This window comes from Sorex fumeus, unplaced genomic scaffold (assembly GCF_029834395.1).
Source record: "Sorex fumeus unplaced genomic scaffold, SorFum_2.1 ptg000047l, whole genome shotgun sequence".
Lineage (NCBI taxonomy): Eukaryota > Metazoa > Chordata > Mammalia > Eulipotyphla > Soricidae > Sorex > Sorex fumeus.
In genome coordinates this window covers 36,436,007-36,460,285 of record NW_026606104.1, presented here as the reverse complement: position 1 = coordinate 36,460,285, position 24,279 = coordinate 36,436,007, and the positions used below count along the sequence as shown (strand labels likewise).

At 41.6% G+C, this 24,279-nt stretch overlaps 1 protein-coding gene across 9 annotated transcripts in view; it reads left to right on the top strand.

Moving 5' to 3' along the window:
• UBR4 (ubiquitin protein ligase E3 component n-recognin 4) overlaps positions 1 to 24,279 on the top strand; it is a 134,771-nt gene that overhangs the window by 30,777 nt on the left and 79,715 nt on the right. For all 9 annotated transcript variants that reach the window (XM_056122722.1, XM_056122730.1, XM_056122724.1 and 6 more), the window contains exons 18-39: positions 1,137 to 1,306; positions 2,810 to 3,092; positions 4,164 to 4,299; positions 6,022 to 6,101; positions 6,735 to 6,863; positions 7,775 to 7,957; positions 9,985 to 10,107; positions 10,200 to 10,429; positions 11,881 to 12,002; positions 13,805 to 13,902; positions 14,983 to 15,140; positions 16,950 to 17,159; positions 17,444 to 17,545; positions 17,927 to 18,027; positions 18,274 to 18,472; positions 19,277 to 19,465; positions 20,333 to 20,396; positions 21,315 to 21,506; positions 22,201 to 22,271; positions 22,362 to 22,509; positions 23,138 to 23,365; positions 23,924 to 24,094. In XM_056122722.1, coding sequence (XP_055978697.1) covers positions 1,137 to 1,306; positions 2,810 to 3,092; positions 4,164 to 4,299; positions 6,022 to 6,101; positions 6,735 to 6,863; positions 7,775 to 7,957; positions 9,985 to 10,107; positions 10,200 to 10,429; positions 11,881 to 12,002; positions 13,805 to 13,902; positions 14,983 to 15,140; positions 16,950 to 17,159; positions 17,444 to 17,545; positions 17,927 to 18,027; positions 18,274 to 18,472; positions 19,277 to 19,465; positions 20,333 to 20,396; positions 21,315 to 21,506; positions 22,201 to 22,271; positions 22,362 to 22,509; positions 23,138 to 23,365; positions 23,924 to 24,094 — 3,387 coding nt within the window. The remainder of the gene's footprint in view (positions 1 to 1,136; positions 1,307 to 2,809; positions 3,093 to 4,163; positions 4,300 to 6,021; positions 6,102 to 6,734; positions 6,864 to 7,774; positions 7,958 to 9,984; positions 10,108 to 10,199; positions 10,430 to 11,880; positions 12,003 to 13,804; positions 13,903 to 14,982; positions 15,141 to 16,949; positions 17,160 to 17,443; positions 17,546 to 17,926; positions 18,028 to 18,273; positions 18,473 to 19,276; positions 19,466 to 20,332; positions 20,397 to 21,314; positions 21,507 to 22,200; positions 22,272 to 22,361; positions 22,510 to 23,137; positions 23,366 to 23,923; positions 24,095 to 24,279) is intronic.

Below are 24,279 nucleotides of genomic sequence, written 5' to 3'. Positions count from 1 at the left end.
TTGTCTTCTCTGATAAGTAAAATCAAGCACATACCTATCATCGAGTATGTGAGCTGTGAGCATATAGGTGACTAATTACGTACATTATGAACTTGCCTTGACAGTTTGATTTGTTTTATTTTGGGGGTGCCACACGAGGTGTTGTTTGAGGACTGCTTCCACCTCTTTGTTTTGGGATTATTCCTGATGTTGTTCAAGGAACTGTCTGGTGCAAGGGATTGAACCTAGGCTTCCTGCATGCCACGCATGTGGTCAACCTGTTGAACTATCATCTGGTCCATGCTTGACCTGTTGAGTGGTATTTCCAAGGAAAGACATCTTCTATAATGTTTTATAAGAATATAATTTATTTGGCAGACTTAAAATTTGTTCTGTGACTGAGGTAACCTTGATTTGTGTTTTCTGAAGCCAAATGAGAAAGCACCTTTCTTTGTTTTCCTTTGGTATCTTGCTCTGTGTGTGTGTGTGTGTGTGTGTGTGTGTGTGTGTGCGCGCGTGTGTGTGTGCGCGTGTGTGCGCGCGCGCGTGTGTGTGTGAAGTAGGTCACAGTTTAGATAACTGAAAGTTAGGCTTCTTTGGAAGACATGGTTCAACTGGAGGCAATGAACAAAATTAATTTTAGATACCTTGACTCAGACAGAATAGCTTTGCTAATACTATTAATACAAGTTGTTATATTATGTAACTGATTATGAAAGAAAAACTGTTAACCAGCATAGTTATCCAAGGTATTTTCTTTTGAAGACACAGGCTTTTCATGATTTACCCATTTAGAAAATTCCTCAGTTCTGCTGTTCTCAGTGTATTTCTTTTTTTTTTCAGACACTATAAAAGGTGTTAATGGGTTAAAGTTTTTTTTCAGACACTATAAAAAGTTTAATGGGTTAAAGTTCTAAATTTTTGTTTATGTTTTTCTCCTTTGTTGAGTGAAATGATTTCTCCCGCCCCCCCCCCCCCAACTATTTCTGAAGTTGAGTTTTTAGTTCCAGCTTTCTTTAAAGCATTTCCTTCCAGATTGAAAGGTCACATTACAGAGGACTGGTCCACGTGTATTGTATGTGTATCATAAACAACATACGCATTTTAACTGGTCTCCTTTCCTGCCTTTGCTGATGTTCTCTTGTCTTGCATGTCAGAGTACACTACTGCAGCAGCTGGGAGTTGCCCCTTTTTCCGAGGGCCCGTGGCCCCTGTACATCCACCCTCAGAGCCTCTCTGTGCTGTCACGCCTCCTGCTCATCTGGCAGCATAAAGCCGGCGCTCAAGGTGACCCAGATGTGCCGGAATGCCTGAAAGTTTGGGACAGGTGAGAGATCCACAAGAGGAATCCTGTATAGGAATTTATATGCTTTTTTAAGTTTATCTTATTTCTGGTTAATATGTGACTCTGTGACAGGTTTTTGATAGTGTTTGAATTAGTCAGAGTAGAATGTGAGGAGTTGGGAGAGGCACTGTTTACAAAGCTGAAGTACATCAGTTCTGGTGTAGAAACTTTCTTTCACACATGGGGGATTTAGAGGTATTTATGAGATTTTTGCCATTTTTGTGTACATGGTTAGCAAGTGTTCAAAGCAGTTTTCCTGAAAAGCTTCGCTGGGGCCGGAGCTCTAGTATAGCATGGAGGGCTCTTGCCTTTCACACAGCCAACCTGGTTCGATCCCCGACATCCCTTAATGATTCCCCTGAACATTGCCACTACTAATTCCTGAACATCACCAGGAAACCAAAAATAAACAAAAAAAGTTTTTCTTTTGACTCTCCTCTTACTATGATCAAATAGACTGTACTGTTGAATTTGAGAAATTACAAATTTCCTTTGAAGATCAAGGATCTACACTGTTTTTCCTGGTGGTGTCTTACAGAAAGGACCTAGGAGATAGGGATATTTTGGTGGAGATCCTTATTAAAATATGAACCTCTTTCTTTATCGTCAAAGATAATAGGAGCAGTTGAGTGCATTTGAAGGAGTCGAGGGAGGGGGATTGGGGGTCATAAAAGCTCTTCTGGGGAAAAAAAGTTAAAAAAATTCTTTTTGGTTTGTTCACATCTCGCAATGCACATGAGTAACTTCTGGCTCTGCACTCATGGATCACTCCTGGTAATGTGAGGAGACCTATGGGATTCCAGGTTCTGAACCCAGGTCAGCTGTATGCAAATTCAAGCTGACCTTCTGTGCTATCTCTCTTACCCTGCCACCACCCCCCTGCCCCCCCAAAAAAAAACCCCAACAATTTCTCAGAATGATGTATAATTTTCATTACTTTGTAATGAGTTGTTACATCATGCAGTGATCTTGTATAAACTAGAAAAAAATTGAAATTCTTTTTACCTTTCTGGGTTTGTTTTATTAATATAATAATAAACACCACACCTGGCTAGGCTCATGGCTTACTTCTGGCATCCTGGCAGTGCTCAAGAAATTATCTGCAGGGCTGGGAATTCACCATGGGTCAGCTGCATGCAAGGCAAATGTCTTATCTACTGTATTAGGTCTCTGACCTGTGTCCAGGCTTATTAAACAAAGCCCAACCATTGGGAGTTTGCAGTACTTCCCTTTGTCAGAAATGGCAGGGTAGATATTAACACGATTGCAACAAAAGCTGGGAAAACTGAAAGATTCTTGGAAATACTTTTTGTCGCTTAATCTGACATTTTAAATCTTGCCTAACTTGTATCCTTTAATGTTCCTTAATTTGGTATCTTAATTCTGGGATTTAAGAAGTTTAACTTTTTTAGCACTTGATATTGTAACTCACGGAGTATGTTCTGACATTCCTCATCATATCTACTCTCTTTTTCTCTGTGGTAGGTTTTTGTCAACAATGAAGCAGAATGCTCTACAAGGGGTGGTGCCCAATGAGACTGAAGATTTGAATGTAGAACATCTACAGCTGCTGCTTCTCATTTTCCACAATTTCACTGAGAAAGGCCGGAGGGCTATATTGACCCTCTTTGTGCAGATCATCCAGGAACTTAGTGCCAGCATGGACACCCAGATGCGCTCTGTGCCTCTCATCCTGGCTCGCCTCCTTTTGATCTTTGATTATTTGCTTCATCAATACTCCAAAGCCCCTGTTTATTTGTTCGAGCAGGTACAGATTGAACACATCTCTTTGCTCTGCTGGCTGCTATTTAAAACTTTATCCCTTTCAAAAGTTACCAAGACCCAAACCACAGTGCTCTGCTTATTTGGGGTTTTGGATATTCATTCTAGCCTTCAGAGGGTCACTGGGACTTGTGTTTTTGTACTTACACTTCATGTCTAGCCGGAAGCAACTATTGGATTTGATCTGCTTGTTAAAAAATTGAGTTAGAAGCATTGTTTTCTTCCTTGAATTACTCTGCTTTTACAACTTCATGTAGCACAGTGTCCCATACTTCCTCTTGGATGAGTACAGTTGAACTTTGATAATTCAGGGCAACCAAAAATCATGAGTTTTCACTTCCCCAAATCTTAACTAGAGCCATTCCCTTGCTATATGCAGAGGATTAATTTTTTCAAACACCTCTCACCCCCCTACCACCCCCTGCAACAACCCTCTGCAGATACTTAGAATTAATAAAAGCCTCAGGTTCTTTGTATATGAGGACCCATGCAATTCTAATCTATACTATTCAAGGGTCAACTGTATTTGCTGAGTGATTGAATGAAGGTCGCGATAGAAAATTTTTATTTTGTTTTTGGGCCACACCTGGCAGTGCTCAGGGATTACTTCTGGCTCTGCACTCAGGGATCACACCTGACAGTGCTTGGGGCGTCATATGGGATGCCAGAGATTGAACCCAGGTTGGTTGTATGCAAGAAGCAAGTGCTCTGCCCACTGTATTCTCTTTCTGGCTTTTTGTTAGCAATTCTTAAGATCTTTTGGTGACTATTTGGGGAGGGAGGGCTAGATATTTTGGCTACACTTGGCAGTGCTAAGGGCTTACTCCGGCTCTGTGCTCAGGGATCACTTCTGGCAGGGTTCTGGGAATCATGGGGTGCTGGAGGTGGATCCTGGGTTGGCTGTGTGTCAGGCAAGCATTCTATCTACTGTACTATTCTCTGCCACCCCATGAGTTACCCAAACTTTGTTCTGCCATTTTGTTAGCATGCCAGAGTGAGACAGTGGGATGATGAATGTATTATCACTTTTTTGACTTGAGTATGTGTGTTTTAAAAGGTGCAACATAACCTTCTAAGTCCTCCTTTTGGATGGGCGAATGGATCCCAGGACAGTAGTAGCCGTCGGGCGACCACACCTCTCTATCATGGATTTAAAGAAGTAGAAGAGAATTGGTCTAAGCACTTTTCATCAGGTCAGAAAGAAGATTGTCAATAACAAGTTGTCTCATGATACTCTGATTTTTGCTGGTGGAATTGAATGTCGACCTAATAGACTCCTTAAGAATCTTTGATTATTTGACTTAGTTGACTCCCTCTAGGTGGCAAATTCCTCAGGATTTAAAACGTTTTAGAAATACGTGCTTAGGATACTCTAGATTTGCTTACAAATACTTGAGATACAGGAACTTAGAATCTCTCTATGCCCTTAAGTTGCAGGTTATGGGTTCCTGCTACTCGGAATAATTCTCTTAGGTGTATATTTCAAACCCTAAACTAAATTTCTTTTCAGTCTGAGTAAATTAATGAGAGCTGTGATATTTTTTCCAGCTTTTCTTACAGCAGTTGTTCATTCTGGTATTTTGCTTTTGTCTTTGTTTGGGGGCCCATACCTGGTAGTGCTTGGGGGATACTGTTGGGCTTTATGCTTGGGGATGACTCCCAGCAATGCTCAAGGAACCATTTGGTACTTCATGTACCATAAGTACCCTAACTCCTGTACTGTCTTCTGACCCCACACTGTCCATTCTCTGGGCCAGAGTATAAATAAATCAGGTAAAGCGCTTACCTTGCATGTGGCCAATCCAGGTTCAACTCCTGACACCTTATATGGTACCTTGGCCCTGCCTTGAGTGATACCTGAGCAAGGAGTAAGCCTTAAACTTTGGCAATGTGACTCCCAAAACAGAGCAAAGCAAATCCATGTAAAGTTGTCTGTTATTTTGATGAGCTACTGCTTGTTTTAATTTTTAGTATGTTTAGTGCCATACTGAGGATTGTTCAGTGTTAAGTGTGTTTTTGTGGAAGCTTTCATCATGCTTCAGCTCAGTTGGAGTTTAATATTACTGGGATGGCTTCTTATATATAGTCCCTTTGGTTTTTTTTGTTGTTGTTTTGTTTTGTCTTTTTCTTTTTGGGTCACACCCAGCGATCCACAGGGGTTACTCCTGGCTGTGCTCGGGGGACCATATGGGGTGCTGGGAATCGAACCCGGGTTGACCGCGTGGAAGGCAAACGACCTACCATCTGTATTACCGCTCCAGCCCCTTATGTAGTCCCTTTGAACGGGGGAAATAGCATTCGTGTGTAATACCATCAGTGTAATGATACAGTTTTGCTGATTAACATGATGATGGTATTGCCCTCCAGTTGATTCCTAGAACAGTGCCTCTGAACTGGGGTGGTTTTGCTTCCTCCTCCAAAGTGGGTATTTGGCAATATCTAGAAACACCTGGCTGTTCAAATTGGAAGGGTGCTGCTGACATTTAATGGGTAGAAACCAGGGTGTTGCTAAATAGCTGTATGTGTGTCCGTCCGTCCATCTGTCTGTCTGTCCATCCGTCCGTCTATCCTGCCCACTGTACTGTACAGTGTCTTGTCTGAAAAAAGCATATAGGCAAGTGTTATCCGAAACACTCTGATTCATAGTGTGTCTGGTGATTATGTGCAGCAGCCTTCTTTTTTTGTGTGTGACATCCCCCACCCCAACACATTTAATTACGTGACAATTAAATGACTCCATATGGATTTGTGTCTTAAGAAGGTAGTCTGTAGTGCACAGGATAATGCCACACAGCAAGAAATGATCTGGGCCAGAATGTTAGTGGAGCCAGCTTTGGGGCATCCTGTCCTAATGATACTGTTTTATAGTTTATACTTATTGAAAAGAGTTGAGAATAAAGTACTCTGTTTTTCAGATGCTGTCCCACAACCCAGATTCTATTGTGTCCTGTCTCCAGAAGCCTCAGAGGATGATTTGAACCGACTCGATACAGTGGTATCAGGATTTTAAAGCCCCATGTTTTATCTTGTCAGATAGTCTTGACCAAAATTAACCTCTTCAGGGGACGGGGATTACTGACTTCTGTAGAGAGAGAATGGTCTATATTTGAATTTGAATTTATTCTTAAAACATATTCTCTTTAAATTTATTTATTGGGCTCGGCTTTTGCAATAGGGGATATTCTTCTTGATGTTTGAGATCTCTAATAACAGTAGTCTTGAAAACGATCTCAGCATTTGTTCCACGCAAAACTTTTGGTTTGGGTTTTAAGCCACACCCATGGGTGCTCAGGGCTTACTCCTGGCTTAGGAATCACTCCTGGTAGTGCTCTTAGTACCGTACCGTATGTGTTGCTGGGGACTGGACTCGGGTTGGCCTAAAGCAAGCACCTTGCCCACTGTACTCTGTCTCTAGTACCCATACAAATATTTCAGTGAGGAGAGCATGTTAACTTATACTAAAGCTTTTAGTTCTTTGTTGTCACTAGCCCATAAACTCAGTGAAGTCCCTAAGTGGGAGCCTACTGCATTGAGAATTCAATAGTCATCTTGGAATTATTAATAAAGTTAAGAGATGGTAACTGGGTTATAAAGATATTTTTTAAATTGAGATTTTTTTTTTAATTAGGCTTGCGATGTACTTTTCTCCAAGCTTATCAAGTATGATGAGCTTTACACTGCATTGACAACCCTTCTTGCAGCTGGTTCCCAGCTTGATACAGTCAGGAGAAAGGAAAACAAGAATGTAACAGCTCTGGTAAGGTCATGGACCCCTGCCTGAGTTACGATGAGCTTGGGGTGTGCTTGCTAATTAGGGAGCAGTGTTACCAAGAAATGCTTTCTGGATCTAATCAGTTATTTAGTATCTATTTATGACATTTATTGACAGATTAGTACTTCTATCTAATTTGGGGTGTTATGTTTATCTTGGATATACATTTTTTATAGAATTGAAAGTGTGTCTTTTGAGAATTACTAGCTACTTAAATACAGTATCTTATATGAACAATGATTGATAACTCATGTTGAGACCTCATACTTAAGTCTTTTTCTGGAGATTCATAGTATTTTTCTGTGGTCTCTGTACCTCTGAAGCCATAAAAGCAATTCGGGATATAGAAAAGATTAACTGAGAGTTTACTGAGGAAAATGTCTCCTTCCTTTGGTTAAATGGTTATGGAAGAGTTGAGTTTTCTTAAGACCAGGTTTTTGGTTATGGGGGAGGATTGTTGTCACACCTGGTATTGCTCAGGACTAACTCGTGGTCTCTGTTCTGGAATCGCTCTAGGCAGTGTTTTAGGGGGTCTTATGGGAGTATGGGGTTTGCCTTTTACTGGGGAAGCACCTTGCCTTGCCATCCTCCCCTCCGGCCCCTTAAGAGTAGCATTTTTTATCCTGTGAAATGTGCAGAATAGGGAGTGATTTTAAAAAACTATTTTCATGTACATATATAGTAGTAGTTGTTTGGAGACCACATCCAGTTTAAAAAGTACATTACTTGTTATGTTACCTTTTTGGCACCATTAAGCATATTTTTTAGAATAGAATCCAAGTCTCAGCTGAAAATTGGGGCTCTGCACAGCCCCGGTTTAACTGTTCTGTTTGGAGTAGTTCTTACTGCTTAAGAGATCTTAAGGTAATACCAATTGCTGCTTTTGCTTCTTCTAGGAGGCCTGTGCCCTTCAGTATTACTTCTTGATACTTTGGAGGATACTAGGAATTTTGCCACCTTCAAAAACTTACATGAACCAGCTGGCCACAAACTCACCTGAGATGAGTGAATGCGACATCTTGCACACTTTGCGGTGGTCTTCCCGCCTCCGAATTAGCTCCTATGTCAACTGGATAAAGGTACCAACTATTACACGGAGCTTGGCGTTGAGGGACATCCTTTTTTGTAATTTCATTTATTGGAACCTCAGACTTGGTCTTTGCTTTTTGATCAGCAAAAGAACAGATACTACAAGTCTCCTAAGAGGAAATTTTTTTTCATACTTTTGAGTAGGGCATGTGTTTCCAAGTCTCTCGATGTTAATGCATAATATTCACCACTTGTGGGGCCTGAGAGAATAGAACAGGTAAGGCATTGGCTTTGCATGTGCCCAACCCAGGTTTGATTCCTGGTGTCCTATATGCTCCTTTGAGCCATGCCAGGACTGATTTCCAGAGCCAGGAAATAAGCCCTCAGCTACACTGTTGTGACTTCACTGGTGTGAAAATTACATTCGCCCCTTGAAATTTTACCAATCAATAAAGGAGCTATCTTCAGCATACAAAAAGTGGATTCTGTAAGAATATTATGGGGCCATAGGGATAGTACCATGGGGAGTGGGGAGGGCGTTTGCCTGGTACGCAGCTGACCCAGCTTTGGGTTTTTTGGTTTTGGGGTTTTTTTTTTTTTTTGCTTTTTTGGGTCATACCTGGCGATGCTCAGGAATCACTCCTGGTGGTGCTCAGGGGATCATATGGGATACTGGGAATTGAACCCGGGTTGGCCACGTACAAGGCCAACACCCTACCTGCTGTGCTATTGCTCCAGCCCCAGCTGACCCAGCTTTGATCCTTGCTATCTCATATGGTTTCCCGAGCACTGCCAGGAGTGATTCCTGAATGCTGAGCCAGGAGCAATCCCTGAGCATCGCTGGATGTGGACCAAAAAGCCCCCCTCCACCAACCCAAAAAAAATGTTTTAATATATATTAATATTTTTATCTATAGCTCACTTCTTAGGTGAAATAATAACGCAAAGCTGATTATATTGTGGCTCATTGTTTTTCCCTCTGCACATTTTGTCTTTTTTTTTTTTTTTTTAATTTGAAGCACCCTGATTTTGGTCAGTGAGTTTCTTGTGCACAGCATTCCAAACACCAGTCTTTTTAAAAAAAATTTTTTTGTCCTATTTATTTTTATTTTGAGGCTATACCCAGTGATACTCAGGGACTTATTGATTTATTTCTGGTTCTGCACTCAGGAATTGTTCCTGGTGGTGCTGGGGTATACCAGGGTTCAAACCTGCTTGGGTCACATAAGGCAAGCATCCTACCCGCTGTACTATCTCCCTTACCTGCATTTGTCCTTTTTGTTTGCTCTTTTGATTTTGTGCCATACCTGGCTGTACCTAGAGGTTACTTAGGAATTGTTCATGGCAGTGCTTGGGGGACCATATGGGGTGCTGGGGATCGAACCCAGGTCAGCTACATGTAAGGCAAGTGCCCTACCTGCTGTACTGTCAACTCTGGTGCATTTGTCCTTTTTAAGGTGAATTTTCAGAATGTGAAAACCTTTTAATTATAATACACTTAAATTAATAGACATTTGAAGTTTTTCATGAGTCTGCCTGGGCACATACTATAACCAGTGGGCTCCATTCAACACAAAAATTCCAAGTTTAGCAAGTATCAGCAAACTAACTGGTACCTATAATTTTGTAGCAAGCATTCATTTCCAGAGTTGTGGAATCTTATTTCTATAATAACCAAAGTTCTAAGTGTAGCTGGAGCACTCCGATATTTCTGAGATACTAAGGTGACTGCTAAGCACCCAAGCCTTCTAAACCCCCAGAGAGAAGCTTGGCAGCCAGGGACAGAGCACTGACCTATTCAGTGATCCAGGGGGAAGCAGTGAGTGCTCCGTAACCTGATCCAGTCACAATGTAAAGGCACAAGGGTCCCGAGATTCTGCTCTGTTGCTGTTCACTCTTGCCAGGCCAGAGGCCATGCCAGGTCTATATATATGAGGTGCGTTATGGATGTCTGAGTGGGCCAAGGAGTATGTGCACGTCCTAGGTAGACAGTGCCATAACTCCCTGGGGAAAACTTTCCAATGGCTTAAGAAGGATTTATACTGTGTTGATTTCCTATTTTTCTCCCCCCAAATAGGATCACCTTATCAGACAGGGAATGAAGGCTGAACATGCTGGTTCTCTCCTAGAACTGGCATCAACTAAGTGCAGCTCAGTGAAATACGATGTTGAAATTGTAGAGGAATACTTTGCTCGCCAGGTATGTTAGTTTTGAAAACAGTACAAAAATTGGCTTCTGCTCTAGCCTTTTGCCACGGCTAATTAAATCTTGTATGTTTGTTTTTTTTTAAGATTTCATCATTCTGTACCATCGATTGTACCACCATCCTGCAGCTCCATGAAATTCCTAGTCTACAGTCCATCTACACTCTTGATGCTGCTATTTCGAAGGTCCAGGTCTCTTTGGATGAGCATTTTTCTAAGATGGCTGCTGAGACCGATCCTCATAAGTCATCTGAGATAACGAAGAATCTGCTTCCAGCCACATTGCAGCTCATTGACACCTATGCATCATTCACAAGGTGCGATAGGCTGCCTGCCCAGAGTTGGTGGAAATGGGGAATTTTGGTGCTTTGGGTGGTTTTCAGGAACTTGAAAATCTTTCAAAGTGAAAAGTTTATAAATCTAAAGCACTGTTCAATCTTTGCAGATTCCCAGTAACTCCACATTTTACAAATTTTTACCTCTGTGTCTTAATATTTTTCCCCCTCTTAGTAAAAGATTGTCTAACATGGTGCAAGTGAGGGGATTTTTCGATAGTTATGGAGTGAAGGGGAATTCTAATTTCTACACACCTTTAAATTCTTTTTATATTTTTACTTGTAGGATTTAAATAATGTAACTTTTTGAACACTCATTTATGAACCCGGCAGGCTACCAAAAGTATCCTGTCCACACGACAGAGTCTGGCAAACTTCTGCGTCGTACTCAATATGCCAAATACCAGTAACAATGATGGGTCTCATTCTCCTAACCCTGAAAGAGCATTGAATATGGCTCTTTTAAAAATCTCAGGACTGGGAAGAAGGAGACATTACTGGTGCCTGCTCGAGGCAATCGCCGAATAGCAGGATGATCGTGATTGTTATTTACTGAGATGAAACTCTTTTAGTGCTTATTAAATTTTATGATACGTCGATTAATTTGGTAAACTGATCTGAGTTGCCATCTGAAAGTAATGGAACTGATAACAAGTTGTTCCTTTTGATAGTTTTCACTGAGTCCCCTTCTGCTTACCTGCTTACTCTGATTTCTGTCGAAGTTTATCATTGAGCTCTTAGTTTCTGAGACTTTTCTGTTAAGAGACTTGGATCATTTTAAAACTCATTATTTTAGCTTAAATTACTTGTGTTATAGAAAGGGCTATTGAGGCAGAATTTGTGAACAGGTAGTAGCAGTAGGCATGAGGGACAAAGACAAGTGCTTGCTGTTTGCCAGTGCTCTCTAGGTGCTGGGGGAGTAGAGAGTCATAAAACTGATCAAGTCACCCTCTGAGAGATTGTAGGCTCTGATCTGACCTTTGGCCAGTATTTTCAGTTGAGCTCTTCATAAATTTTTCTGGAGAAGTTTGGGAAGTGCTGGGTAAATTGACTTAGTTTTTTAAAAAAAAGTTTATCTTCCTAAATATGATACATGTGTACATGTATACATATGTGTATATATATGTGAAGTATTCTCTAATCTTTTAGTATACATAGACAGTTTTCTGAGTTGGAGAGAGGATTGATAATAGTAGTAGTCAGTGTTTCTCAACTTCATTTGTCCTGGAATCATTTTGGGAGTATTTTAGAGAATAGGATATTTTAGGAAAGAATTGTTCTTGGAATTCTCATGAGGTGTCAGGAAAAGGCTGGCAGAATCAACTCCCTTTCATGGATTAGGAAACTCAGATACAGGTTTTCAGCTTGCCTAGGGTTGGTTTCTTCTATGATGGGATGAGATTCCTTCATCGTTTACATCTTTTTTATTTTAGAGCTTATTTGCTACAGAACTTTAATGAAGAGGGATCCACTGAAAAGCCTTCCCAGGAGAAATTGCATGGGTTTGCTGCTGTTTTGGCTATTGGCTCCAGTAGGTGCAAGGCAAACACACTGGGTAGGTGAATGTGCTCTTGAAAGATAATTTTTGTACTGGTGTTGCTGTTATTACTACTGTTGCTTTTGGCCCTCACTATTTACTGGATTTGCTATTTGGAACTTCTGTATCAGGCATTGACAAAGCTTTATCTGGATTTGATTTTGGTTTTTGAATCACACGCAGCAGTGTTCAGGGCTTATTCCTGACTGTTCAGTGTTAACTACTGGCAGAGCTTGGGGAACCGTATTTGGTTCTGGGGATTGAACCCGAGTCAGTCGTATGCAAGGCAAGTGCCCTACCTACTGTACAATTGCTCTGGCTCTGGTTTTTTAAAAATTAAAAGAAGTTTCTCTTTTGGCGGGCGGGTTACACCTAATGGTGCTCAGGACTTCTCTGCATTAAGGAATTATTCCTCCTACCAGTGCTCAGGCAACCATATGGGATGCTTGTGGTCAAAGCCAGGTTGACCACATGCAAGGCAAGTGTCTTACCTGTTGTACTATTGCTCTGGCCCTGGTTTATGTTTTTAATGTGTTAAAGTTTATTTCCCCTTTTCTTGTTTTTTTTTTCTTTTTTTGTGGTAACTGGGTGATGACCATGCTCAGTGGAGTTTATAGATTTTGCCTCAGTGCCGCAGGGGATCTCACACTTCCGAGTATTTTTACGTGCACACACTCAAGTGAAGTATGTTCATGATTACACTTTTTATCGTGGTCTCAGGATCACATATGCCACATTTGGGGTGGTGCCAGAGATGGCATTTGAGGCCTAATGTTGGTAAGGCAGGAAGGTGTTTTGCCATTTAGTTATTCCCTCATCCAGGTTGTCTATTTTGATCATCAGAATAATCCTATGAATTAAGTGTTGTTACTGTCATCTTTTAGGAAACTGAGACTTGAGAATTCATTTGTTCCAAATTCCTTAGCTTGAAGCTAGTGGAGTTTGGATCCCAAATAGGCAAGAACAGTTTGTTCTAAAATGTTTTGTTATTACCACACAAATTTGATCTTCCTTTTGTAGAGGTTAGAAACATTAACAAGCTACTACTTTGTACCTGGAAATACCTCTTCCCTTCTTTAGGGATGGTCTGGTCAGAATTCTGTATAGGGATAAGATAATAGGCAGGACTGAATTAATTGCAGTAGTAAATTTTCTTGGAATTTATAGCCATTTATAATTTCAAGCTTGAACACTTTGGAATATTCATATATTCTCACAGAAATAAATTATGCTACTTTAATTGCTATTCCTTCCCTTCTTTTGTCTCGGGTCCACACTTAGCGGTGCTCAAGGTTTACTTCTGGCTTTGAAGTCAGGGCTTACTCCATTGGGCTCAGGGAACTATATAAGATGCTGGGGATGGAATTCAGATCAGCTGCATTAAAGGCCAGTTGTCCTCATTCTGAATATTTTAAATTGTATTATAAATTAAAAATATTGAACGTAAAAATAATGGGAAATACAAATTTTACAATTGAGATTCTCAGCTACTAAGCAGTTAGCTGGTTCCTGGTCTTATTATTGAAACAATTACCTAAGATCTCATAGATATTATGTTGGGATCTCACAATGACATCATGGGGGTCGGGGGGAGCACATAGGATGTGCTCAAGGCTTGCTCCTATTCCCCCTGCAGTGTTGGGGATAGAACCTGGATAGGCCACATGCAAGGCAAGCATCTTAGTTGCTGCACTATTATTTTAGGCCTCATAGTAATTATTTTAACAGCTTGTGTGATAGTGTGTCTGAATTTGGACTTGATTTTAAATGTTGTCTGTCTGTGATTCCTTGTGATTCCTTGTCCTCTCTCTCATCTCCAGGTCCAACACTGGTTCAGAACTTGTCATCATCTGTGCAGACTGTGTGTGAATCCTGGAACAATATCAACACCAATGAATTTCCCAACATTGGATCCTGGGTAATTGTCTTTTTAATTCCATGAATAGAAATCTGGACCACTAATTCTGTGTTCCATTCCTTTGGTTTTTTTTTTTTTCCCCCTTTCTGTGCTCTATTCTTGTGTTCTTTACACTTACAAAGTACCAAGAGATCTTGATATGGTACAGTCTTTTTTTTAACTTCCTTGAAGTACTGAAATGCCACCTCATAGTTCTTTCACTAAGTAGTAACACCATTATAGTATAATCACTTTATTATTGTGAGCCTTAGTTTTTTCATCTGTTAAATGTTGGGATAATAGAATCGTATTAAATGTAAAGTGCCTAGTGAATTTTTTTGTCATAGAATTCTAAAGAAATGTTCAACAATATTTGGGCCCTCCCAGTGCTACTTGGAGACTGAGGTCCCTCTTGGTGACACTAGTTCAGACCATGTGGCTCAGTGTTCAGTTTTAGAGGGCACTGGTACTGGACCCCACCAGAGCTTCATAGATGGTGCTAGGGAGCTGTGAAGAGCTCGGGATCCAACTCAGGCCACCAGCCTGCGAGCCACACATGCTGCTGTTTGTTTGGTCTGTCTACATGGTCCCTTTTGTCAGAATTTTATGGAATAGCTTTTTAGTTTCTCCAGACCTTTAGAAGTCCCGTTGAGTCTTTTTGTCAGTTCACTTGATTTTGTATATGCTCTACTTTATTTTCCTCTATTCCATTATTATAGTTCTTTGGAACAGTCAAATAATTGTAGTCTCGTTATCTCAGCTTAGTAATCATGATGTCTGTTTATGCCACCCATCCATACTATATGGACAATTAAGATTTTTATGATAGAAACCAAAGTGTATTGCAAACTCCAGAGGAGTGATTTTATAGTTTCATAGTTCAATATGGTATACTTGATTAATAGAAACGGGGTTTTTAAGCATATTAATCTGTACTGTCTGAGGTTATCTGCTTCTTTTATCTCCTCCCATTTTTCTTCTCACGATTATTATCCAGCTATGTGCTAGCTTGAGACCATTATTTCTAACCCTCAGTGGAGTTCTAGTTTTATCTCCCTGTTAGGCATTCTACCCATTTGTGTCTGTTTTGCCTCCTTTCAGCGCAATGCCTTTGCCAATGACACCATTCCTTCAGAGAGTTACATAAGTGCTGTACAGGCTGCTCACCTGGGGACTCTTTGTGGTCAGAGTCTGCCTCTGGCCGCTTCCTTGAAGCACACCCTCCTCTCACTGGTCAGGTTAACTGGAGATCTGATTGTGTGAGTAGTCATTATTATTACTCCCATTGGCTTCTGGTACTTCAATTCTGTTATTGATAGTCGAGGGTAGTGGAGAGTATTAATGGTTATATAATGATGCCTCTCATGCATGTGGCTAGAGTAAAGAGAGCCTATTGCTTTAGTGTGTGTTTTCCCAGAATTATTTTTTAGTAGAATTATCTTTTGTGCAGTATTTTTCACAGAGGTATGTTGACTTTAAATTATGTTACAATTTGGACTGCCCTTGAAGTTATTTTAAGGTGATTGTGATGAATTTAAATAATATTATTCCAGAATTATTTTGGGAGTTGGGCTTTTACCATTGTAGAAACTAAAGCAGACCAGTGAATAGATTATTTTGCCTTTTGTTGTTCTTATTCTAGGTATTGATCCCAGGGCCTTAGACAAGCTAGGCAAATTCCTTATAGCTGTGCCACAACTCTGATTCCTAATTTGTGTTTATATAAATTGGTGATGGGTATAACGACCACATTTTTTGTCATATTGATTGTGGTTCTGGGGATGTAGAACATATTAGATCTTTGGTACACGCTCTCTCAGGATACTCATCCAAAGTTTTGACAATTCTTTTATAAGAGTTATCTACAACTTACTTAGGTTTCAACTATTTTTTTTTCTCTTTTGAGTCTGGAGCGATAGCACAGTGGTAGCGTTGTGCGCAGCTGGCCCAGCCGAGCCAGGTTCAATTCCTCCGCAGCTACTGAGAGTATTTCGCCCGCACGGCAAAGCCTGGCAAGCTACCCTTGATGTATTTAATATTCCAAACACAGCAACAACAAGTCTCATGATCGAGACGTTACCGGGTCTGCTTGAGCAAATCGATGAACAACAGGAGGACAGTGTTACAGTGTTCCTTTTGGGTCACACCCAGCGATGCACAGGGGTTACTTCTAGCTCATGCACTCAGGATTTACTCCTGGCGGTGCTCGGGGAACTATATGGGATGCTGGAAATTGAACCCAGGTCAGCCGTGTGCAAGGCAAATACCCTACCCGCTGTGCTATTGCTCCAGCCCCCCATTTTAACTGTCCTCCCGTTGTTCATCAATTTGCTCGAGCAGGCCCAGTAATGTCTCCACTTTGAGACTTGTTGTTACTGTGTTTGGCATATCGAATATGTCATGGGTAACTTGCCAGGCTTTGCTGTAAGGGTGAGATACTCTTGGTAGCTTACCGGGCTCTCGGAGAGGGGTGGAGGAATCGAACTCGGCTCAGCCAGGTTGGCTGCGCACAAGGCAAATGCCCTACCTCTGTGCTATCGCTTCAGCCCCATTTTAACTAAATTTCTTTTTTCTTTTTTTTTTTTTTTTTTTGCTTTTTGTGTCTCACCCAGTGATGCTCAGGGATTACTCCTGGCTCTTCACTCCTGGTGGTGCTGGTGGACCATATGAGATGCAGGGGATTGAACCTGGGTCAGCCGCGTGCAAGGCAAATGCCCTACCCGCTGTGCTATCGCTCTGGCCCCCATTTCAACTAATTTTTAAGAAATATTCTAAAATACAGTTTTATTAATCCGCTGTTTTTTTTTTAAGTAGATATCTCATTTAAAAAATGTATTTTGCTGGGTCTGCAAAGTTGGGAGTAACCCCTGTGCATTGCCAGGTGTGACTCAAAGCAAAAAAGAAAAAAACACGTATATTGCTTCTGATATAAGAAGAATCTAGATGTATAAGTATATTTATCTACAAAATAGAAATAAAGCTGGAATAAAATCTCTTCTCAGTAGATGGTTGTATTTGCAGTTTGGGTAAATATTTTCACTAACTGGGTTCTGTTTTCTTTGCTTAAGTTGGTCCGATGAGATGAATCCACCACAGGTTATCCAGACCCTGCTCCCTCTTCTTTTGGAGTCCAGTACTGAGAGTGTTGCTGAAATCAGTAGTAACTCCTTGGAGCGCATCCTGGGCCCTGCAGAGTCTGATGAGTTCTTGGCTCGGGTTTATGAGAAACTGATCACTGGTTGTTACAACATTCTGGCCAATCATGCAGATCCCAATAGGTGAGTCAATTTGAGAACAGTTAACTTCCTGTGACATTGCACTGACCTTGGCATTATGTCCTGATTTAATTATTGTTATATGACAGAATGGTTCTGTATTTCTAATTTTTACAAATTTTTAATTTTGGGGAGGCCATACCCAGTGATGATCAGGGGTTACTGCTGGCTCTGTGGTCAGGCACCTGACGTTGCTTGGGTGACTGTATGGGGATCAAACCCAGGTTGGTTGCATGCAGGGCAAACGTTATACTTTATTTCTTAATATTTTTAACTTTGCTCCTCAGTGGGCTGGATGAATCCATCTTGGAGGAATGTCTTCAGTATTTAGAAAAGCAGCTGGAAAGTAGCCAAGCTCGTAAAGCTATGGAAGAATTTTTCTCTGACAGGTGAGTCACTTTTTTCTTTTCTTTTGTTTTCTTCAGCACGTTTTAAATAGCTTCTGAAATTTCTTGTCTGTTGGCTTTTAGGTATTTTAGGTTCTTCCAACACTGATAAGTTTCTGTCTATGTTAACCTAGGTATTCTTTCTTAGGGAGTACTTAAGGCCTATGTAACTGTCTATATTCTTAAGAGAACTAAGGCTAATTGTTCACCCATAAAGTTCCCGATTAAAGGGGTGATTTTGTGCACACCTATTTTTGGTTCACAAATTGTTGTTGACCACCCAGTCGCCTAGAAGAGATGAGATTGTGGTAACATAGACTTCGATCCCTGTTAATGTGAGGAGCTAATGTGATCTTTCTCTTTCTGCCCCCTCCTGCTCCCTAGTGGAGAACTTGTGCAGATCATGATGGCAACAGCCAATGAGAACCTCTCTGCTAAATTCTGTAACCGAGTTTTGAAATTCTTCACCAAACTCTTCCAGCTGAGTGAGTGACAGCTTTTTATAATCTTCTTATGGAAACTTTGATGTCCAGCTAATACTGTGCATATCTTCTGCCGGAGTATAAACTATAGCTTAAAAATGCTAACAAGTGGAGAGAATCCTTCTGAAAAAGTTTGGAAGGAAGTTTTAAACTTGCTTAAAATCTTCTCTATTTCTGTGGTTCAGAGTTTGTGCCTGTTTCCTCCCCCTGCCTCCCTTCACTGACCGTGGCCTCTGGGTCTGTCCCTAGCTGAAAAGAGCCCGAATCCAAGCCTTCTGCATCTCTGTGGCTCTCTGGCACAGCTGGCTTGTGTGGAGCCTGTGCGCCTTCAGGCCTGGCTCACTCGCATGACTGCATCACCTCCCAAGGATTCTGATCAGCTGGATATGATTCAGGAGAACCGGCAGCTCTTACAGTTACTGACTACTTACATTGTTCGGGAAAACAGGTAGAAAAGAACAATTGCATTCATACCCAATATTCCTAACCTCAAAAAATAGTTTTGCAGTGTCGTTTCTGTATCTCCCTGTCATAGACTGAAGGAATCTAGTAGAGTTCCTTCCTTTGGGATGTTGATGGGTGAGGGAGAGGGGGCACACATCTTCTGAAGTGGTGCCCGGGGCCCTGGTGTCACTCCCTTTGATATTGTCCCAACAGAGTGGCTGTGACAATTTCTGTGGTCACGATCATGCTGCACAACTGGCGGTGCTGGGGGCCATTAGCACCATACTTGGTGGTGCTCAGGAGCCATCAGGGCTGTGCTAAGTAGTGCTGGGCTGCTTAGTGGCAGGTATCAAACTCAGGTCCTTGTGCTTATCAAGCATGTAGTCGGAAACTTTGAGCTATCTCCACAGCCCCTAGCTCTGTTTTTTCCCTTGGAAAAATCTTTTGCAATGATCTGACCTATGATTTGCCACATAGGTGAATGGTTTGTATTCCAGTAGCCCAAGTCCAAAACTGGGCTTCCATATTTTATTTATTTATTTATTTTTCAGTGTTGCGGCTCTTTTATTTAGCAGCTTTTTTTCTCTTTTTCTTTCTTTTTTTTTTTTTTTTTTGGATCACCATGAGAACAGTCACAAAGCTTTCAGGTTTAAGTCTCTGTCTTACAACGATCAAACACCCATCCTGGGCTTCTTTGTTTTAATTTTTAAAATTTCACTGCATCATTACCCACTCTTAGAAAATTTAGAAGTATATCAAGGAAGATTCTGGACGAGTACTAACCAATTTGCTGTTTCTTTTCTGCTAGCCAAGTTGGAGAAGGTGTATGTGCTGTGCTTCTGGGTACCCTGATCCCCATGGCAACTGAGATGCTGGCGAATGGTGATGGGACTGGTTTTCCTGAACTAATGGTTGTGATGGCTACCCTAGCCAGTGCAGGGCAAGGTGCGGGCCATCTTCAGCTTCATAATGCTGCTGTGGACTGGCTGAGTAGATGGTAAGAGGCTGGTGGGTAAGAGGAACCCAACTGCACTGACCCATTGCTCTTAGTGAAGAAGAAGAGGTTGTTCTTAGCTTAGAGATAGTATAAAAGAAACTTGAATCTCTACCTGTTTTTGGTTCTGGGACCACCCCTGATAGTACGTACACCTAGCTTACTCCTAGCTCTGCGCTCAGGGGTCACTCCTGGCGGGGTCAGGGTGCCGGAGATGGAACCCCAGTTGGCTACAGATAAGAAAAGCGCCCTACCTGCTGGACTCTCACTCCAGGCCCAATGAATTCTACCTCTTTATCATTGAAGGAGTAGCCAATACCTCGTTTTACTTTTTTTTTCTTTTAATCATTTTGTTAACTTTTTTTAAATTAGAAAGATACTTAAAAGTTTTATATTTGAGTTACACCTAACTGCTTAGGGCTTACTCTTATTTCTGAGCTCAGGGAATCCTTCCTGGTGGGGCTCTGGATCAACTGTGTGTAAGGCCAGTGCCTTGCTTATTACACTATCTCTTGAGCCCTCTGTTCACTTTCAACTTAATGATTAAATTTTTTTTTTCAAGTACTAGAAATTGAATCCAGTTCTCATACATATAAGTAAGGCATGAGTTTTACTGTTGAGCCACATTGCTTTCCCCAGGGACTGAATTGCTGTAGTTTCCTGTTAGAATTTATAGAGAAAGTGGGGGCCAGATCAGTAGTACAAAGGTAGGGTGCTTGCCTTGTACGTTGATGCCCTGCATCTTATATGTTCTCCTGAGCACTGCCAGGATTGATTCTTGAGTGTAGAGCCAGGGGTAATCCCTGAGACACCCCCAATCTCTAATTCTGTGTCCCTTTTCTTTTTTTTTTTTTTTTCATTTTGGGACAGCAAGAAATACCTGTCACAGAAGAATGTGGTTGAAAAACTGAATGCCAATGTAATGCATGGAAAGGTAAGAGGAATGAGCAGTGATGATGCCATGGGGTGGTAATTCTTACCTTTGTGATCTCTTTCTTATAGCCTTCTGAACTGGCCACCCTATCTAAGATAGGGTGTACATACAGAGTTATAGTGCATATCTCTACTTTTTCTGGACAGTTAGGAGAAATGGGCAGGAAATACTGTGGGAAATACATAACCAGTAGCATCTTTCTTAAGACACAGTAAATTCTGCTATTTTAAGATACTGCTATATGTTATAAAACTGGCACCTACTGCTGCTTTGTAACTGTACTCACTGTGCTGGTAAGAGGGTTCCAGCATTTTCCCAATATCCATCTCAAGACTCTGACATTGGTGGCTAAGAGCAGATAACTGGCCTCTAAGGCCTACCACCTTCATGTCTCCTCTTTTTTTTTTTTTTTTTTTTGGCTAATCTTTATCCTTTCAGCACTGAACTGTCAGAATGCAGAGTGAAGGTATTAAGAAATCTGAGTCTTTGATGCCAGACTGTTTATTTTTACCAAGCATGAACTACCTGTAGTGATATGTGGCAGAAGTTGTCCTTTAGTCTCTGTGGCTAGTCCTTCCCTACTGACCTAATTTAAAACTCCACAATTTAAAAGTTTCACGCTTTTATTTATATATAGATAATAGGTATTATGGGGCTTGGGCCAGAAAAAGAAAACTCCGAAAGAGTAAAAGTTTGCTGCTTACAGTGAATGAATATGTTCTCCATATTATTTCCTGACTAGCTGAATACTTTCATATTGTGGAAAGTTAAGGAAACAGATAATTCAAACATGTGTTTATCCTTTGCTCTGATAACATCCCTTGACTTTATTAGTAGAAACTCGAGAAACCAGTCACATAATAAATTATGAGTTGTGGAGAAATGAATCTCTCGTGGTGTGGTGTTCTTCTCTTGTAGCATGTGATAGTCCTGGAATGTACCTGCCATATTATGTCTTACCTGGCTGATGTCACCAATGCTCTGAGCCAGAGTAATGGTCAAGGCCCAAGTCACCTCTCTGTGGATGGGGAAGAGCGGGCCATTGAGGTTGACTCAGACTGGGTGGAAGAATTGGCAGTGGAAGAGGAAGACTCCCAGGCTGAGGATTCAGTAAGTACCATGTAACTACCAAGGTAACTGTTGACTGGCACTCGCAGAGCTAAGACCAACAGGCCTCTCTCTAGCGCTTGTCTTCTGGCCCTGGTGACCTTCGATGCTCTAGTGATTTTAATATAGAATAAGCCACAGAGATCTAATTTCTTGGGAGACAAAAGAACATTTTATTTTTTTAAGTTATTGTTATTCTTATTGTTACTAGGTTTTTGTGCTATGCCCAGCAATTCTCAGGGCTCTGCACTGAGGGATCACTCCTTGCAGTGCTCGAGGGACTATACGGGATGCCAGGGTTCGAACCTAGGTTCACCTCTTACAAGGCAAACTCCCTACCCACTGTACTACTGCTCTAGCCCCTGAACATTTTAATAAGTCTATATAATTTCTATGTATGGCTACTTTGCCCTGCAGTTCCTCATTTTCTACATACAAAATTATGTTCCAGGAATAAGTTCTTTATGGGGTCTGGCGTGTTGTCCTTGTAGAGAAAGTGTAAGGTGAATATTTAACCATAAGACCCTAAGGTCTTCCTTCCTGAAGTTTCAGCTCATTTATAACCTATAAGCCATTTCCAGTTGGAGAAGGTTACTCCTAATCATTACTTTGCATAGGCTATTGAAGCAGGTGTAAGTTTTAGCGGATGCTTGTGTGGAGGAATATATTTCTAATTTAAAGGACATTATCTTTGAAGGATGAAGATTCTCTTTGCAATAAATTATGTACTTTTACCATCACTCAGAAGGAATTCATGAACCAGCATTGGTAAGTGCAGTTTGTCATTTCAGGTAAGAGATTTCCAGGCTTTGATTGTTAGGACTATTGACTTCATTTGTGGCTTCTTATTCTTTGTAGGTATCACTGCCATACCTGCAAAATGGTTGATGGGGTAGGTGTATGCACTGTGTGTGCCAAGGTGTGCCACAAGGATCATGAGATTTCCTATGCCAAATACGGATCTTTCTTTTGTGATTGTGGAGCTAAGGAAGATGGAAGCTGTTTGGTAAGAGACTGGCTCCTGGGCATGCTATAGTGGTGACAGGGTAACATTTGTTTAATGCGAAGTGGGAAATACCCTATCATCTTGGTGAGCTGCATCTAGAAGTAAGTTCTGTGACCGATTAGCGGTATCATCAAACATGGCCCAAGCTTTGGGGATGCTGGATTTGGGGCCAGAGTGATAGTACAGTGGGTAGGGCATTTGCATAGCACAAGACTATCCTGGGTTTGATCCCCAGTACCTTATGTCCCTGGACTCTGTCAATGATCGCTGAGTGCAGAGCCAGGAGTAAGTCCTGGGTACTGCTGGATGTGGCTCAAAAACGAGAGGGAGAGAAAAGGTGGGAGGGGGGGGCTTGGGATGTTGGACATGTAGGTTCTTAGAGATTAGTTCTCTGGTCAGTTTTTTCCTCTGACTTCATGCAATTTTAGATACCGTAATTTTGGTATGGTTTATTCAAGTGGATTTAGATTAAGATAATAGGTGAATACGATGAATGTCAGAATCCATATTTCCAAATAACATTTAAATGCTTAGCTAATTTTTTTCTCTGAGCCAGATTTTCCTTGATCTTAGTCTTTTGTTGGGTGTGTGGCAAAAGCTTTGACCTGCTGATGCTATGTTCCCCTAGGCACTAGTGAAGCGAACACCTAGCAGTGGCATGAGCTCTACTATGAAGGAGTCTGCATTTCAGAGTGAGTCCAGGGTATCAGAGAGTCTGGTGCGGCACACGAGTAGCTCCCCTGCTGACAAGGCGAAGGTCACCATCAGTGATGGGAAGGTCGCCGATGAAGAGAAACCCAAGAAGAGCAGCCTGTGCCGCACAGTGGAGGGCTGCCGGGAGGAGCTGCAAAACCAGGTGGGGCACCAGGAGTGCCCGGGAGCGGGCGGGGCCCAGGCCTGCTGCCTGTGTACAGGAGTGACTCAGCAGTGTGCATACACACACAGAGTCATTCATCACTACCGCACAGGGATGGGGTGATGACTGGAAGTATTGCTGGGGAGGGTGTGGTGGAGTACGGAATAGTGGGTTGATAATCTGGTGAACCCTGTGAAAGGGACTCATCTGAAGCACAGACAAGAGAGTGATTTAAGTGATTATTTTCTGTTTTCCCGAGGGTGAGAAAAAGCATCTATAGCATTTATTGATGAATAGAAAGAAGTTAATGGTGGGTGTGTTTAGATGATCACGTTTATATAAAATCCCTACTGTGGAACTATTTCTCTGGATTTAGCAGAAAAATGACAGATTGTCTGGAATCACTTCCACTCATATGGGGTAAACGAGAGGAGAGCTAGAATTTCAAATTGGAAACGGGAAATTAGGTTCAGACAGTTATACTACTACAAAATTAGAGTTGACACCTTGTTTTTGTCTCCCTCCCCCCCGCCCCCCCTTGTGTTTGGGTTTTTTCAGGCCAATTTCTCCTTTGCGCCTCTTGTGTTAGACATGCTCAATTTCCTCATGGATGCTATTCAGACCAACTTTCAGCAGGCTTCTGCTGTGGGAAGCAGCAGCCGCGCCCAGCAAGCCCTTCGGGAGCTGCACACAGTGGACAAGGTGGTTGAGATGACAGACCAGCTGATGGTGAGTCGTCAGAATCCTGAAGTTAGGTGGGCATAAGAGCCAGCAGATTTTCTGAGATCTCTGATGAGTACACTAGAATGGTTGGTCCAGACATTCAGATATCACAACTGCCATCCACTGGGACATGTAGCATATGAAGTGTCTTCCAAAGAAGGGAAGTCAAAGATGATTTGTGCCACCCATGG